Source organism: Gopherus evgoodei, chromosome 1, assembly GCF_007399415.2.
Source record: "Gopherus evgoodei ecotype Sinaloan lineage chromosome 1, rGopEvg1_v1.p, whole genome shotgun sequence".
NCBI classification, from domain to species: domain Eukaryota; kingdom Metazoa; phylum Chordata; order Testudines; family Testudinidae; genus Gopherus; species Gopherus evgoodei.
Genome location: NC_044322.1, coordinates 278,043,275 through 278,058,257, shown reverse-complemented (window position 1 = coordinate 278,058,257; position 14,983 = coordinate 278,043,275). Strand labels below are relative to the sequence as shown.

The following is a 14,983-nucleotide window of genomic DNA, read 5'->3' as shown; positions in this document are numbered from 1 at the left end:
AGCTCAAGTCAGCACCCCAACATGACAGGCTGAAAAATCATGAGATTTTAGAATAAAATATATTTGGGGGCTCCTTTTGTTTGCCTTCTAGCTTTTAAGACATTGGAATACCCTCTGGTCATGTTTTCAAGCTTTTCTCCACAACCATAAGGGCTAGAAACTTTCTGAAAAAACAAAAGCTGAGATTCTCATATAATCACTTGACTGGAGGGGCTAAAGTACCAAATGTCATGAGATAATCAGGAGAGGTGGCACCAATGGAAACTGGGGGAGAGGAATGAGTCAGGAGTGGGAAGGAGGCAGTCTTGCTAGGATTCTCCCTTCCCTCTCCTGTTTTCCATGCTTTCAATCAAGAAGATGATGGTAATCCAATGGCAGTTACAAATCTGGACATGTTTTGTTTGCTCCCGGACCTTCATGCAGCCATTTCTGAGCCATTCGCTTCCAATGGGGAGTTCTTTCTGTCAAACTCCACTGCTAAATTGTACAGATTTTACATTTTACAGTTTTCATATGAGCTTTGGCATTTAATTTTGTCATATTTAATCACAGTGGTACTTTTTAAAAGCACTCTCTTTCTAAAGGAATAGATGGACCTGAAAGCTTAGCAAAAACAGCTGTTCAACATTTTAAATAGCTAACTCTGATAATTATGAGAAAAATTACAGTGGAAAATTAGAGGTTCTGGCTGTAGTTCATTGTTTTTGAAGCCCCAAGAGTGCAATTAACTCACATATGACAAGCAGACGCTCATCATACATTTCTGCTTAATTGACTCTGACCCTTCTCAAAAGGGCCTATGTGAAAACTTGTGATAAGAGCTTCAGTATTGCAGTTTGTAACCTGAAATTAACACAAGTGGTTAATGTTATATGTTTAATTACAGTGTGCACCATGGGTTAGATTTACTTTCCAAAGAGAGTGTTCTTTGTTGCTAATTTATTCCAAATAGTGGAAATGTTTATTCCTATAGGAGCAGAAAGTGACTAATCATAGTTTAGTCAAGTGACCTCTCAGTTTTTCTATTTTGCTTCCTGTGGATCCGCATCTACTGAGTTTCACTTTGAGTTTTCAGGTTTGAACAATCTCCAAACCTCAAAGCAAAATGTGACTAAAACTACAAAGTTTAGCTTACTTTTTGTGTAAATCATGCAAAACCACAGTGGTTTCCACACAAACCCTTAACTTTTAGCCAAGATTAGCTCAAAACTCAGAAATGTGTTTCCTCCCAGTGGTTGGGATAATTAAACAACAAGTCACAAAGTTTTCACTTATGGAAATAGAGTAGGATCCCTTCCTTCAAACCTATGGTTAACTGCCCTGGCATTGCTGCTGCAGAACCACTGATGTGAAATTCTAAACACACCCCAGAAGCCCACCATCAGACAACATCAGGCAGCTGTATTAAGCAATCTTGCAACAGCCCTATTGGAATATGAAAGTTATAGTGCACCCTGCTCCCCTATGAAAAAGGCATAAATTCATTGGGCATGATTCTCAAGTACACTAAGGCACAGTGTAAAGGAGACAAAGTGGGTGTGAATGTAATTTAAGGTCAGAGTGCTATAAAGGGGCCTGAGCATAAATAAGAATCAAGTCCATGGTCTCTAGACCCAAGAGTCATATATAAACATATCATACTTGCTTTATAAGAAAGGGCAGGAATTGAGCCTGGGATTCCATTTTTTCTGGGAGAACACCAGTCTCTTAGATTAATGGATCAGCTGAGCTTGGCACAGTCACAGGTTCTAAGGGGTTTGGGAAGCTAGTAGCAGCTACATACACTTCTTTCCTGACTGACTGTCTAGGATGCTCCTGTTTGGTTTGTCCCAAATAATTATCAGAGAGCCAGAAAGTGCCATTGTTCCTTGGTCCAAATACCTTACAGATGCAAGTGTCACACAGGATAATGCCCTTGGCTCTGACCCCAAGGGTGATCTTAGAGTATGTCTACACTGCAATAGAACACCCACAGCTGGCCCATGTCAGCTGACTCAGCCTCATAGTTTTAGGCTGTGGGGTATAAAATGGCAGTGTATATCAGGGTCAGCAACTTTTCAGAAGTGGTGTGCCAAGTCTTCATTTATTCACTGTAATTTAAGGTTTCGCGTGCCAGTAATACATTTTACCATTTTTAGATGGTCTCTCTATATAATATATAACTAAACTATCATTGTATGTAAAGTAAATAAGGTTTTTTAAATGTTAAAGAAGCTTCATTTAAAATTAAATTAAACTGCAGATCTTATCAGTTTAGTGTGATCCTTGCCCTTGCTTTTCCTTACTGAGTTTTCCAATGTCTGGCACATATTTGGATAGTATAAACTGCACACTTCTGAGTGATCAGTAGTTAACCGGCCCCGAGAGGGACAGAGGACAGATTTCATGTGTGGAAATACCTGTTCACACAGTATGTGAATCCAAATGCTGAATCTAAATGCTGAAAGCATTGCAAACACAATTTTCTTAAAACAGTTAAATTTCACTGGCAGGGACATCCAGCAGGTCAGAATAGAGGCCCCAGTGATCTCTCTCAGTAGCTTTAAGTGCGCTTCGCAGATCTCCAAACTTTGATGCCCACAATTCTGAGCTTTTTAACTGAATGAGCTGCATTTTGAAATCTTCATCCACTTAAATACAGACAAATTCAAGTCATTTTTGTTGAACTTTTCAGGTTTAATTAGAAAAGAAAGCATTGGGCCAAATCACTGCAAATCTTGAAATCTGTCAGAAAATTCTGATTTCAGTTCTTGCATATACATTCCAATCTCATCGACACTGACAGTGCAACGTGTCGATGGCTCTTTTATGTGTTGGAAGTAGCAGAAAGTCAAAGTTCGAATATACCAAGAAAAAACTGCTTGTTTTACAACAAATGCCTTCCAGGCTTCATAAAGATCCAGAACTGTTTGCCCTGCAGCCTGGAGACAGGGCTGTTTTCATTTAGGTGAGTGGTGATGTCAGTTAGAAACATGAGCTTACACAGCCATTTGTCATCATCCAGTTCGGGGTAGTTTTGTCCTTTTTCCGACAAAAAGGCCTTGATTGCATCAAAACAGTTTACAAAGCGCACCAAAACCTTGCCACAACTTAGCCACCAAATGTTCCAGAGAAGTGAAATGAACGGACATCTAATTTTGCTTTCTTAGGAGCTGACATTTTGTCAAATGTACCCCTCAACTCACAGTGGGGAAAAAAAATGCAACAGATGGCATGCACAACATCAAATGCAATGTGCTATTCCACATGACATGATAGTGATGCAGGCAGGAAATCAGGACTTAAAAATATCCCAGTACAGTGGCAGTGGAACAATTTTTAAGGTGGGGGTGCTGAGCTGCACCTCCTCTTGCCCCTGTCTGCACCCTCACTGCCCCAGACTGGAGCCAGTGGGCCAGAGCTGGGGGCTGCTGCAGAGCCCCAGGCTGGAGGCCGGGACCCCAGGATGGCAGCAGAGCACCCAGGACTGGTGGCTGGAACCCAGGGCCAGCAGCAAACTGAGTGGGGGCTGGCAGACACGACCCCGGATGGCAGGGGGCTAGTGGTAGGACCCCAGGCCAGCAGCAGAGCCCCCAGGACTGATGGCTGGGACCTGGGCAGTGTGAGTGCCACTGAAAATCATTTTGCATGCCGCCTTTGGCACACCTGCCATAGGCTGCTGACCCCTGGTATAGATGTTCAGGCTTGCACTGAAACCTGGGTTCTGAGACCCTCCCTCACTGTGGGGTCCTAAAGCCAGGATGCCAGCCTGAGTGTTTACACTATAATTAAATAGCCTCTTAGCCCAAGCCCTGAGAGTACAAGTCATCTGACACAGGCCAGCTGTGGGGGTTTAACTGCAATGTAGACATACCCTGAGAAGTTTTTCTGGGACTGATTGCAGATGCAGGGGCTAAGGGATTACTTGGCAAGCGGTGTGTATTGGATGCAGAAAGCAACCAGAAAGCCAGCAGACAGACAGATACAATAATGAATGTGGCTCTAAGAGAGAGAGAGACAGAGCTTTTGGGGGCACAGGATTCGCTGGAATGGCAGGCTTGGAAACCATGAGCAAAGAAACTGCCTCATATTGTTTGTTCCTACTGTGTTCACAGAAACAGGACTTTGTGTACATTCTTTGGGAGTCAACAGGATTTCACTAAAGAAATACTGACTGTCACCAATTTCCCCTTTAATGGAGACAACCTGGCAAAGGCCCAGATATTTGGCTAACTGCTTAGGCCAAGAGGGCCACAGATAAAACTATTTATTTTTAGTATGTTTTTTAAAAGTCTTTGATTATATCACTTTTTTTTTTTAAACAGGTATCGCTGATGATTACATAACTCCCATGTTTGGTTTTTATAAAAGCGTTGGAGAACTGAAGATGACAGAAGAAGAATATGCTCTACTTACAGCAATAGTTATCCTAACTCCAGGTAATTTCTATTTCTAAATTAAATATTTGACAATAATTTTTACATACAGGAAATCATAAAAATGACTTGCCTATAGCAGCTGAATAAAAATTAAGATATTGTTGCTTATCAGAAAGGGCTTTTCTTTTTCTTTTATATGGAAAACTCCCAAGTGTTGATGATATACAGTAGCAAATATGTCCTAACGTTCCATTGTGATTTCAGTGGAACATCAGACCTTTGAAAGGAAACTGCCACATCATGTATCAGAGAGGTAGCTGTGTTAGTCTGGATCTGTAAAAAGCAACAAAGAGTCCTGTGGCACCTTATAGACTAACAGACGTATTGAAGCATAAGCTTTAGTGGGTGAATACTGTGACAAAGTTCTTCCTCTACCTTAGTGGGTCCTGCGCTTATTGGCGGATTTGTTCATCTCAGTGATCTTCCTCTCTTGTGGAACCCACAGTCTGGGTCAGCTCCTCCTGTGTCTGATCAGGAGTTGGGAGGTTTGGGGGGAACCTGGGCCCACCCTCCACTCCAGGTTCCAGCCCAGGGCCCTGTTGATCACAGCTGTCTATAGTGCCTCCTGTACCAGCTGCATGACAGCTACAACTCCCTGGACTACTTCCCCATGGCCTCCTCCAAATACCTTCTTTATCCTCACCACAGGACCTTCCTCCTGGTGTCTGATAACGCTTGTCCTCCTCAATCCTCCAGCAGTACACTCTCTCACTCTCAGCTCCTTGCCTTCTTGCTCCCAGCAACTCACACACAGTCCTTCTCCTCTGGCTCCTCTCTGCCTGACTGGAGTGAGCTCCTTTTTAAACCCAGGTGCCCTGATTAGCCTGCCTTGATTGGCTGCAGGTGTTCTAATTAAAGTAGCTATCTCTACTGCCTTCTAGAAAGATCTTAATTGGCCCCAGGTGCCTTGATTAACCTGTAGCAACTGCCATTTGGTTACCAGGGTACTAGGGATTTGTTTAGCCTGGGGCTAACATACCTGTTTCTCAGTACTTTACTGTAGCCATCTGGCCTTGCCCCATCACATATCGCCCCCCTCTGCTCAACACCATAGAGTTGGGCAACTTGGGACGCCAGGCAGTGTGCTCGAGAAAGGCCATCAGCATTGCCGTGGTGGCATCCAGCCCTGTGCCATATGCGGAACTGGAATGGTTGGAGGGATAAGAACCACCTGGTGACCCTTGCATACTTTTCCTTATTTCTCTGCATCCACTGAAGGGGTACATGGTCTGTCACAAGAGTAAATCACCGGCCTAAGAGGTAATAACGCAGTGTCTCCATGGTCCATTTGACAGCAAAGCATTCTCTCTCGACTACTGCATACTTCTGTTCTCTTGGGAGCAGCTTTCTGCTTAGCTAGAGGATCGGGTGTTCTTCTTCTCCAATCATTTGCGACAGAACCGCCCCCAACCCCACCTCGGAATCATCTGTTTGGAAAATAAATTCCTTGGTAAAGTCCGGGGCTATGAGGATGGGGTCATTACAGAGAGCTGTCCGAAGGTCTATGAATGCCCTCTTTGCTGTGTCGGTCCACTTCACCATGTCTGGACCTCGGGCCTTCACCAGTTCCGTTAGAGGACTTGCCCTACTGGCGAAGTGGAGAATAAAACGTCAGTAGTAGCCTACCACACCCAGGAACGCACGGACCTGCTTCTTTCGGGTCGGCCGGGGCCAGTTTTGAATAGCCTCTAGCTTATTAGTTTGGGGCTTCACTATACCCCGTCCTACAATATATCCCAGGTACTTAGCCTCTGCTAGTCCTATGGCGCATTTAGCGGGATTAGCGGTGAGGCCAGCCCGCCTTAAGGTGCGTAGTACGGCCTCAACTTTCTCCAAGTGGGTTCTCCAGTCTGGAGTATGGATGATGATATTATCTAGGTATGCAGCTGCATAACTAGTATGGGGGCACAGCAGCTTATCCATGAGGCGCTGGAATGTAGCTGGGGCCCCATGTAGCCCAAAAGGGAGGACTGTGTACTGGAATAGCCCATCCGGGGTGGAGAACGCTGTCTTTTCTTTAGCTTCTTTGGTCAGGGGAATCTGCCAATACCCTTTTGTCAGATCCAGTGTAGTCAAGAATCGGGCACTACCCAGTCGGTCAACCAGTTCGTCGATGCGTGGTATGGGGTACGCATCAAATTGGGATACTTCATTCAGTCGGCGAAAGTCATTACAGAATCTCATGGTACCGGCAGGTTTAGGCACTAGAACAATTGGACTGCACCACTGACTGTAGGATTCTTCAATAACGCCTAATTCTAACATTTTCTTTACTTCAGCCTTGATTTCCTCTCTTTTGGCTGCTGGGATTCGGTAGGGTCTCAGTGTTACCTTGGCTCCGGGGATCGTGCGGATATGGTGATAGGTCTCAGTCGTCCGCCCCGGTTTTGTAGAGAACACATCTCGATTGCGATTAATCTTGTCGGCTGCCTCAACCTTTTGATTTGGCGTCAAGTCGGGTGATATCCTCACTTGCTCGTGTAAGTTATCCTTCTGGGGAAGGGTCTCCTGGGTGACTAAGCATGCCTCTTGATCATGCCAAGGTTTTAGGAGATTGATGTGGTAAATTTGCTCAGGTTTCCTGCGGCCTGGCTGCCGCACCTTATAGTTTACTTCTCCCACGGCTTCAATCACTTCATAGGGTCCCTGCCACTGGGCCAACAGCTTGCTTTCTGCTGTGGGCACCAGGACCATTACTCGATCCCCTGGTTGGAACCGTCAGAGCTTTGCTTGGTGGTTATAATGGGTTAGTTGGGTCTCCTGTGCTTTCTCCAAGTGTTCCTGTACAATGGGTGTAACTCGAGCTATCCGATCCCTCATCTGTAGTACATGCTCGACTATGTTCCTTCTGGGATTTGGCTCCTCTTCCCAGGCTTCTCTGGCTATATCCAATATGCCCCGGGGATGGCGCCCATATAGTAGTTCGAATGGAGAGAAACCTGTGGAGGCTTGTGGGACTTCAAGGATGGCAAACATGAGGTAAGGCAATAGGGTATCCCAGTCTTTCCCATCCCGGCTCACCACTTTCCTGATCATGGCCTTGAGGGTCCCATTGAACCTTTCCACAAGACCGTCTTTTTGTGGGTGGTATACAGAGGTCCGTAGGGCTTGTACATGGAGCAATGAACAGAGATCTTTCATCAGCTTGGACACGAAAGGTGTCCCTTGATCAGTCAGTATCTCCTTGGGTAGCCCAACCCGGGAAAAGATCTGTAGTAGCTCCTTAGCTATTGTCTTGGAGGCTGTGTTGTGTAGGGGAACGGCTTCTGGGTACCGGCTTGCATAGTCTAGTACAACCAGAACATGTTGGTGGCCCCGAGCTGTCTTCTCTAGGGGCCCAATCAGATCCATGGCTATGCATTCAAATGGTACCTCTATTATTGGAAGAGGTATCAAAAGGGCCCGCAAGTGTGGGCGAGGGCTATGTAGCTGACACTCTGGACAAGAGGTGCAGTATCGCCTGACATCTTCATGTACTCCTGGCCAGAAGAACCTCCGCAGGATCCTGGCCTGGGTTTTCTCTACCCCTAGGTGTCATCCAAACGGGTGACTGTGGGCAAGGCTCAATATGGCTTTTTGATGTTTTTGGCACCAGAAGTTGATGTATCTCCTGCTCCTGCATTTGCACCACACGATACAGGAGATCTTTCTTCACTATAAAATAGGGTCCTGGACCCCGGACCTTCCCCTCCAGTGGTGTCCCATCTATCTCAGCCACCTCTTTCCTGACGTTATCATATCTAGAGTCCTCTGCCTGGTCCCTCCCAAAAGTCTCTCTCCCAGGACTAACCTGCCTGAGGTCCCAGGGGCCAGCTTCTGTTTCTTCCAATGGCTCATCACCATCATGGCTGGGGCCAGCCTCCGGCTCACCTTCCGTGTTGGTAGTTTCTCTGATGGCTGCTCGTGTCCATCTGCCTACTAGCGTGGTCTTCGGTCCTGGGCCCTGGGTCAGGATCCGGGTTCCCAAGGCCTTCGCGGCCTTCCTTTCTTTTTTTGTCTTCCAGGCCTTTTGAGGGGCTGAGAATAGATCCTGAGAAAACTCTGAAAACATTGGGGGTTGACATTCCCCCAACGATGAGTCGCTGCCAACAGGGTCCCCATCTCCCTCCAGCCTCTCTGGGGGGAGTAAATTATCAAACCCTGGATAGTCCCTCCCAATGACTACAGGATATGGGAGTTTAGGAACTACGCCCACTGTCACCTCAGTGGGGTTCCCCTGAACCTCTGTCTCCACTGGGATGGTGGGGTAATGACTCATGGCCCCATGCACGCATGTCACTGCTATTCGTTTGGCTTGTAGCAGCTGGCTACTTTTTACCAGCTTATCCGATATAAGGGTGATAGCACTCCCCGAGTCCACAAGCGCTGTAGTCTCTACTCCATTTATCTTCACAGGCTTGGTATAGTTATGCGGGGCTAATGCGATGCCCGCAAGGTGGATAAGGGAGCGTGGGACTTGCCAGTCCCCCAAGTTGCATTGCATAGGCTCCTCAGTGCTAGGACACTGTGCTGCTATGTGTCCCCACTCGCATAACATCTATAATTGTTTCTAATCATTCCCCTATCCTGTGGGTTGGGGGTTTAGTCTCAGGGTTTCCCCCACTCAGGCCAATCCTTTCCTTCTGGGGTCTCCGCTGGTTTTCGGACTCCCTTTTCCTCCACCTAGGACTCCCCAGGGGTTTGCTGTCCCACCTTCCAGGGCTGGGGTTGGGTGTTTGCTACAAAAGGGACTTTCCTTGGGTAGTCGGGTCAATTCCCTGGCTGTCATGCGTCTTTCTACCAGCGTGATCATCTCATCATAGGTGGACGGATCGTTCTGGCCTACCCATTTGCAGAGATCTGGTGGCAGTGCCCTCATGTACCGGTCAATGACCAGAACCTCTAGTATCTCTTCCGGACTCCGGGACTCTGTTTGCAACCACTTTCGTGCAAGATGGATGAGGTCATACAGTTGGGACCGCGGGGTTTTGTCTTCCTGGTACCTCCACTCGTGATACCGCTGGCCCCGCACTGCAGTCGTTACCCCAGGTCTGGCCAGAATCTCTGCTTTCATCTGGGGGTAGTCTGCTGCAGCCTCTTCAGGCAGATCATGGTAGGCCTTCTGGGCCTCCTCACACAGGAATGGGGCAAGGATGCCAGACCACTGATCTCTAGGCCAGGCCTCCCATAGGGCTGTCCTCTCAAAGGCCAGAAAGTATGCCTCTACATCATCCTCCTGCGTCATTTTCTGCAGCCAATGGCTGGCCTGTATGAGCCACATCCCATCATGGCCACGGTTCAGCTCTGTAAGGGTCTTTACCTGGTTTACCAGTTCCTGCAACATAGCTCAGTCTTGAGAAACCTGGTCCATCGTTTCTTGCTGCAGCCGCACTGCCTTCTGTTGGGCAGCTGCCTGGACACGGGTAGCCTCCTGCTGCGCTGCTGTGGCTTGTATCAGTGCCCGCACTACGTCATCCATTGTGGTGGAAAAAAAAAACCCTCTCCTTTTTTTTTTTTAAATCACCCTCCTTTTTTTTTCCCGCCACGCTGTGCACACCAAAGAATCCCACTCCTGACACCAGTTGTGACAAAGTTCCTCCTCTACCTTAGTGTGTCTTGCGCTTATTGGCAGATTTGTTCACCTCAGTGATCTTCCCCTCTTGTGGAACTCACAGTCTGGGTCAGCTCCTCCTGTGTCTGATCAGGAGTTGGGAGGTTTGGGGGGAACCCGGGCCCACCCTCCACTCCGGGTTCCAGCCCAGGGCCCTGTGGATCACAGCTGTCTATAGTGCCTTCTGTACCAGCTGCATGACAGCTACAACTCCCTGGGCTACTTCCCCATGGCCTCCTCCAAATACCTTCCTTATCCTCACCACAGGACCTTCCTCCTGGTGTCTGATAACGCTTGTCCTCCTCAATCCTCCAGCAGTACACTCTCTCACTCTCAGCTCCTTGCCCTCTTGCTCCCAGCAACTCACACACGCTCCTTCTTCTCTGGCTCCTCTCTGCCTGACTGGAGTGAGCTCCTTTTTAAACCCAGGTGCCCTGATTAGCCTGCCTTGATTGGCTGCAGGGGTTGTAATTAAAGTAGCTATCTCCACTGCCTTCTAGAAAGATCTTAATTGGCCCCAGGTGCCTTGATTAACCTGGAGCAACTGCCATTTGGTTACCAGGGTACTAGGGATTTGTTTAGCCTGGGGCTAACATACCTGTTTCTCAGTACTTTACTGTAGCCATCTGGCCTTGCCCCATCACAATACCCACTTCGTCAGATGCATGAGACATCATGTATACTGTGCTAAAAAAACAGCAGCAACAGGATTAAGTCTTGAAGAACAAACTCTGGCTGGCGTATCATAAGTACATGGTAGAACACCTGCAGGCAGAAGCAAGAGGAGGGAAAGTAGCAGTTTTTTATCTTGTAAGCCCCATCAGGACCAGGATTTTCTCTTTTCTATGTTTATATAGCACCAGTGCAATGGTGCCCCAATCCCATTTGAGGCCTTTCAGTCCTACCACAATATATTTACAAATATTACTACTAGTTCCTATTCCAGCTTTCACCAAAACATACAAAGAAGCTTTTTGGCACCAAAGGCCTTCCATCACAGGAGTGGTACAGGAGAATTCTGGGACAAGGCCTAGAGGTCATAAAATGGCTGGAATAGGGACCAATTGCTTATTCACATAATTTGGCAGTCACTCCCATTCCAACATGCAATATGGCAAATAACAAGCTCTAAGTACAGTTCTTATTGGTGCCCATGGATCAGCAGGTATAACAAACCAGGAGAAGCTAAGCCTCCCTTGGAACAATCGCCACTGACCCAGATGCCTGGGCTGTGGTGGCCCCACCTCTTTCCCTCCCTGCTGGGAATGGGCTTCCGCAGGAAGTTTTTGCTTATTATGCGCCATGCAGGTTCCCGGGTGATTGAGGAGGCGGTATCTGCTTCCCTGGTCCCTTGGACTCCTCAGGGAGATTACTGATGAACTTGGAAGATGAGTAGCAGATACCACCTCTTCAGCCACCCGGGAATCCGCATGGCACATATAAAAGCTTGGTGTTCTCCGCCTGGCTTCTTCTCTCCAGCACTCTCCACCCCCGACTCTGGAGGTCCCAACTGCCACTTGCCGGTTACTCCTCTCCTCCCCACGCAGCCCCCTCCCTGCTTGCCTGCCACCGCTCACCGGCCCCTCCTCCCACAGAGGAGGGACATGGCAAGCGCCAGTGGGCCATGCAGGGAGGGGAGAGGAGGAGGGATGTGTGCAGCGAGTCGGAGGGGGGACCAGTGAGCAGTGGCAGGGGATGCCAAGCAGGGAGGTGGGGGGAAGGAGAGGAGGGTCGCATGCAGCGAGCAAGGAGAGGGCTGAGTGAGGGAGAGGGGAGGAGGGAACAGTGGGGGGGCGAGTGGGGGAGGGAGGAGGGACTGGTGAGCAGCAGTGGGGGGAGCAAGCATTGGGGAGGAGGGGGGAAGGAGAGAAGGGATGCCTATGGCGAGTGGGAAGGGGACCCAGCTGGGGAGCAGGCAGGGCCTGGGGTGGAGTGTGGACGGGCCTGCCGGTGGAAAAGGTGGGATGGGGAGTTAGCCTCCCTGACGGGAAGCTTCACCCACTGCCCGCGGTGGTACCAGGAGATGGCCTGGAAAAGAGTCTCCCCTCAAAAAAAAAATTAGATGAAAAAGAAAAAAAAATGAAACCCAACAAATGTTGACCAAAAGCTTTCATCTGAAAACCAAAAATCCTGATTTGTAAATGCTACCATGATTCATGCCCTCATTCTCTTCTATGGGTCAGTCTCCCTGGCTGGCCTACATCTCTCATGATACATGACTTCTTCCCCTTTGGTGAGTTATCATGAATGCACTGTGAGAGTTCTTGGTTACAGTGCATCATGGGAGATGTAGTCAGGTTGGGGGGCCTAGCCCATAGAGAAGAATGGCGGCACAAGGCACTTGAATTACAATGCCTCAGAAGTATGGTGACAACGTTTTCTAATAAAAAGCTTTTAGTGTTTGAAGTTAAAATGATCTATAGACAGCAGAAACTTTTCACAACAGATTGTTTAGTTAAAAATCCAAATTTAGCTAGAAAAACAGTTTTGTTTGAAAAATGTTGACCACCCTTGCTAATAGCTTTGTGCTGGTCATCTGTCTGGGGATGTATTTCATACTAAATGAGTAGAAGATGAAGGATCAGCTTTGTTTTATTATTTCATTTGTGTGTATATTTTCCTGTAATCAAAAGAAGCAAACTAAAAAGAGGCCAAGTTATTGTCCTCAGAAGACCAAGCACTGGCATGAGAAGTTTCTACCTGAAAATTAGGTTTTTTGCTAGTTATGATTGGTTGCAAGAAGGGAGTATGTATTTGAAAAAGCAGTCTGCACCATAACTGCAACACTAGGGCTTGTCTACATAGTGCATTAATGTGCACCAGCTGGGGTGTAAATTCTAATTCACAATGCACACTGATGAACTTTAGGATCCACAGGGACAATTAGTGCATGGCACATTGGTGCATACTAGAATTCACAGCCCTGCTGATGGGCATCATGCATCATGTAGAGAAGTCCTGAGACCTTTATGTTTCCTCTTGCCTTGAAACATTCTTTTTGGCAGATTTGACTCTTGCTCTATGCTAGGGTGAAAAGGTTTAATATTACTGTACATACTCTAGACTGCAGTCCATCCATTTCTCATAAGAGATTCAGAGAAGTGTTTGCAATCTACAAAAGTGCATATTTACTAATTATTTTTCTATATTCTTTTCAAAACAAACCAGATCGACAATACATAAAGGATAGAGAGTCTGTGGAAAGACTTCAAGAACCACTGCTTGAAGTTCTACAAAAGCTCTGCAAGCTTTACCACACTGATAACCCTCAACATTTTGCATGTCTTCTGGGCCGTCTGACAGAATTACGGACATTTAACCATCATCATGCAGAGATGCTGATGTCATGGAGAGTGAATGATCATAAATTTACCCCTCTTCTCTGTGAAATCTGGGATGTGCAGTGATAAATATTTTTAAAAGACCAAATAGCATTTGTTTTCATAGAACAACTCAACAATTATTTCTTTAACGTTTCTTTATTTCTTTTTTACAGAAAACACACAAAGGATTTCATACAGAAACTTTGTTCATTATATACTGAATGTTATGTAACTATCAACCTTTCACATGTGAATATAGAACAATTTTCCCTATATTTATACTTTCAGATCAAAAAGATAATCTTTATCATCACTGAGATACCCTATTAGTTCCTTCTGAAATGAATGATTATATTTTTCAGTTGTTTCTTTTAAAATGTGTGATGCGGGTTTTCATAATATTTGTTCATCACAGTACTATTATGCTTGACCTTTTGTATTAAAGGACGTTGTTCAAATATTTACTGTAATAAACCAATGGAAATTATTTATGCCACAACATGCTTTTATCTTTTAACCATGAAATGTGTTAATTTGAGATGTCCAAGCTCTTATTTGCTTAAATGGGTGGACAACCAGTTGGCTCTACCAAATGGAAAGAGCCTCAAAACAGACTATCCAACTATTTCTTGCATTCCATAAATATGTAACTTCTTGTTCTGTTTGCGTTATCAATATTCACAAGTAAAACTAAGATAACATTGTGTATTTTGTGGAATTCCACCATAGACTATCCTGTTTTACAATAGGTTACATAACAGAAATAGCTACCTGTGATCAGCAGCTCTGAACTAAATCTCACTACTGATGTCTTAAAAGCAAGTATCATTCTTAAAACTAGTACAATAAATATACCACTAAATTTATGGGGACTCTATAAAGCAAACAGGGGAAAGAAAACCCTTTTTAAAACATGAAAATGCAATGAGAAAACCATAAAAATTGCCAAGGTAGGGCTATGGGGTAGTGTAGTAACAGAAACTAATTTTAATTTTTTTAACTGAGTAGATTTAAAATTATTCATGTCACTTTAAATAGTTTAGGCCTCAAATTTAAGCCCTGATCCTGCAATGTGGTGTTTATAGGATGATTCTTGTGCCCATGCAGAGCCTTGTTAATATCAATAGGGCTCCATGCAGGCAGAGGTTATCATATTGCAGGATCTAGACCTCACATTGTCGGGTACATAATTGTTATAAAATCTAACATAAATTAGATTTATGGGGGTGAAGGCTCTGGACTGGGGCTGAGGATGAGGGGCTTGGGGTGCAGGAAGAGGCTCTGGGTTTGTGGGGGCTCAGGGCTGGGGCGCAGGGTTGGAGCACATGCTTACCTCGGGTGGCTCACAGTCAGCGGCACAACAGGGGTGCTAAGGCAGGATTCCTGCCTGTCTTGGCACTGCGGACTGCGCTGCACCCCGGAAGCGGCCGGCAGCAGATCAGACTCCTAGGCGGAGCCACGCAAGTGACTCTGCACAGCTCTTGCTCGCAGGCACCTTCCCTGCACCCGCTCCCATTGGCCAGGAACCAGCCAGTGGGTGTGCAGAGCCGGTGCTTGGGGAGGAGGCAGTGTGCAGAGCTCCATGACCCCTCTGCCTAGGGGCTGGACCTGCTGCTGGCCACTTCTGGGCGCAGCCCAATGTCAGAACAGAT

At 46.5% G+C, this 14,983-nt stretch overlaps 1 protein-coding gene across 1 annotated transcript in view; it reads left to right on the top strand.

Moving 5' to 3' along the window:
• NR1H4 (nuclear receptor subfamily 1 group H member 4) overlaps nucleotides 1–13,415 on the top strand; it is a 54,133-nt gene extending 40,718 nt beyond the window's left edge. The window contains exons 8-9 of the mRNA XM_030553855.1: nucleotides 4,305–4,418; nucleotides 13,177–13,415. Of these exons, the coding sequence (XP_030409715.1) occupies nucleotides 4,305–4,418; nucleotides 13,177–13,415 (353 nt within the window). The remainder of the gene's footprint in view (nucleotides 1–4,304; nucleotides 4,419–13,176) is intronic.
• The last annotated feature ends 1,568 nt before the right edge of the window (nucleotides 13,416–14,983 follow it).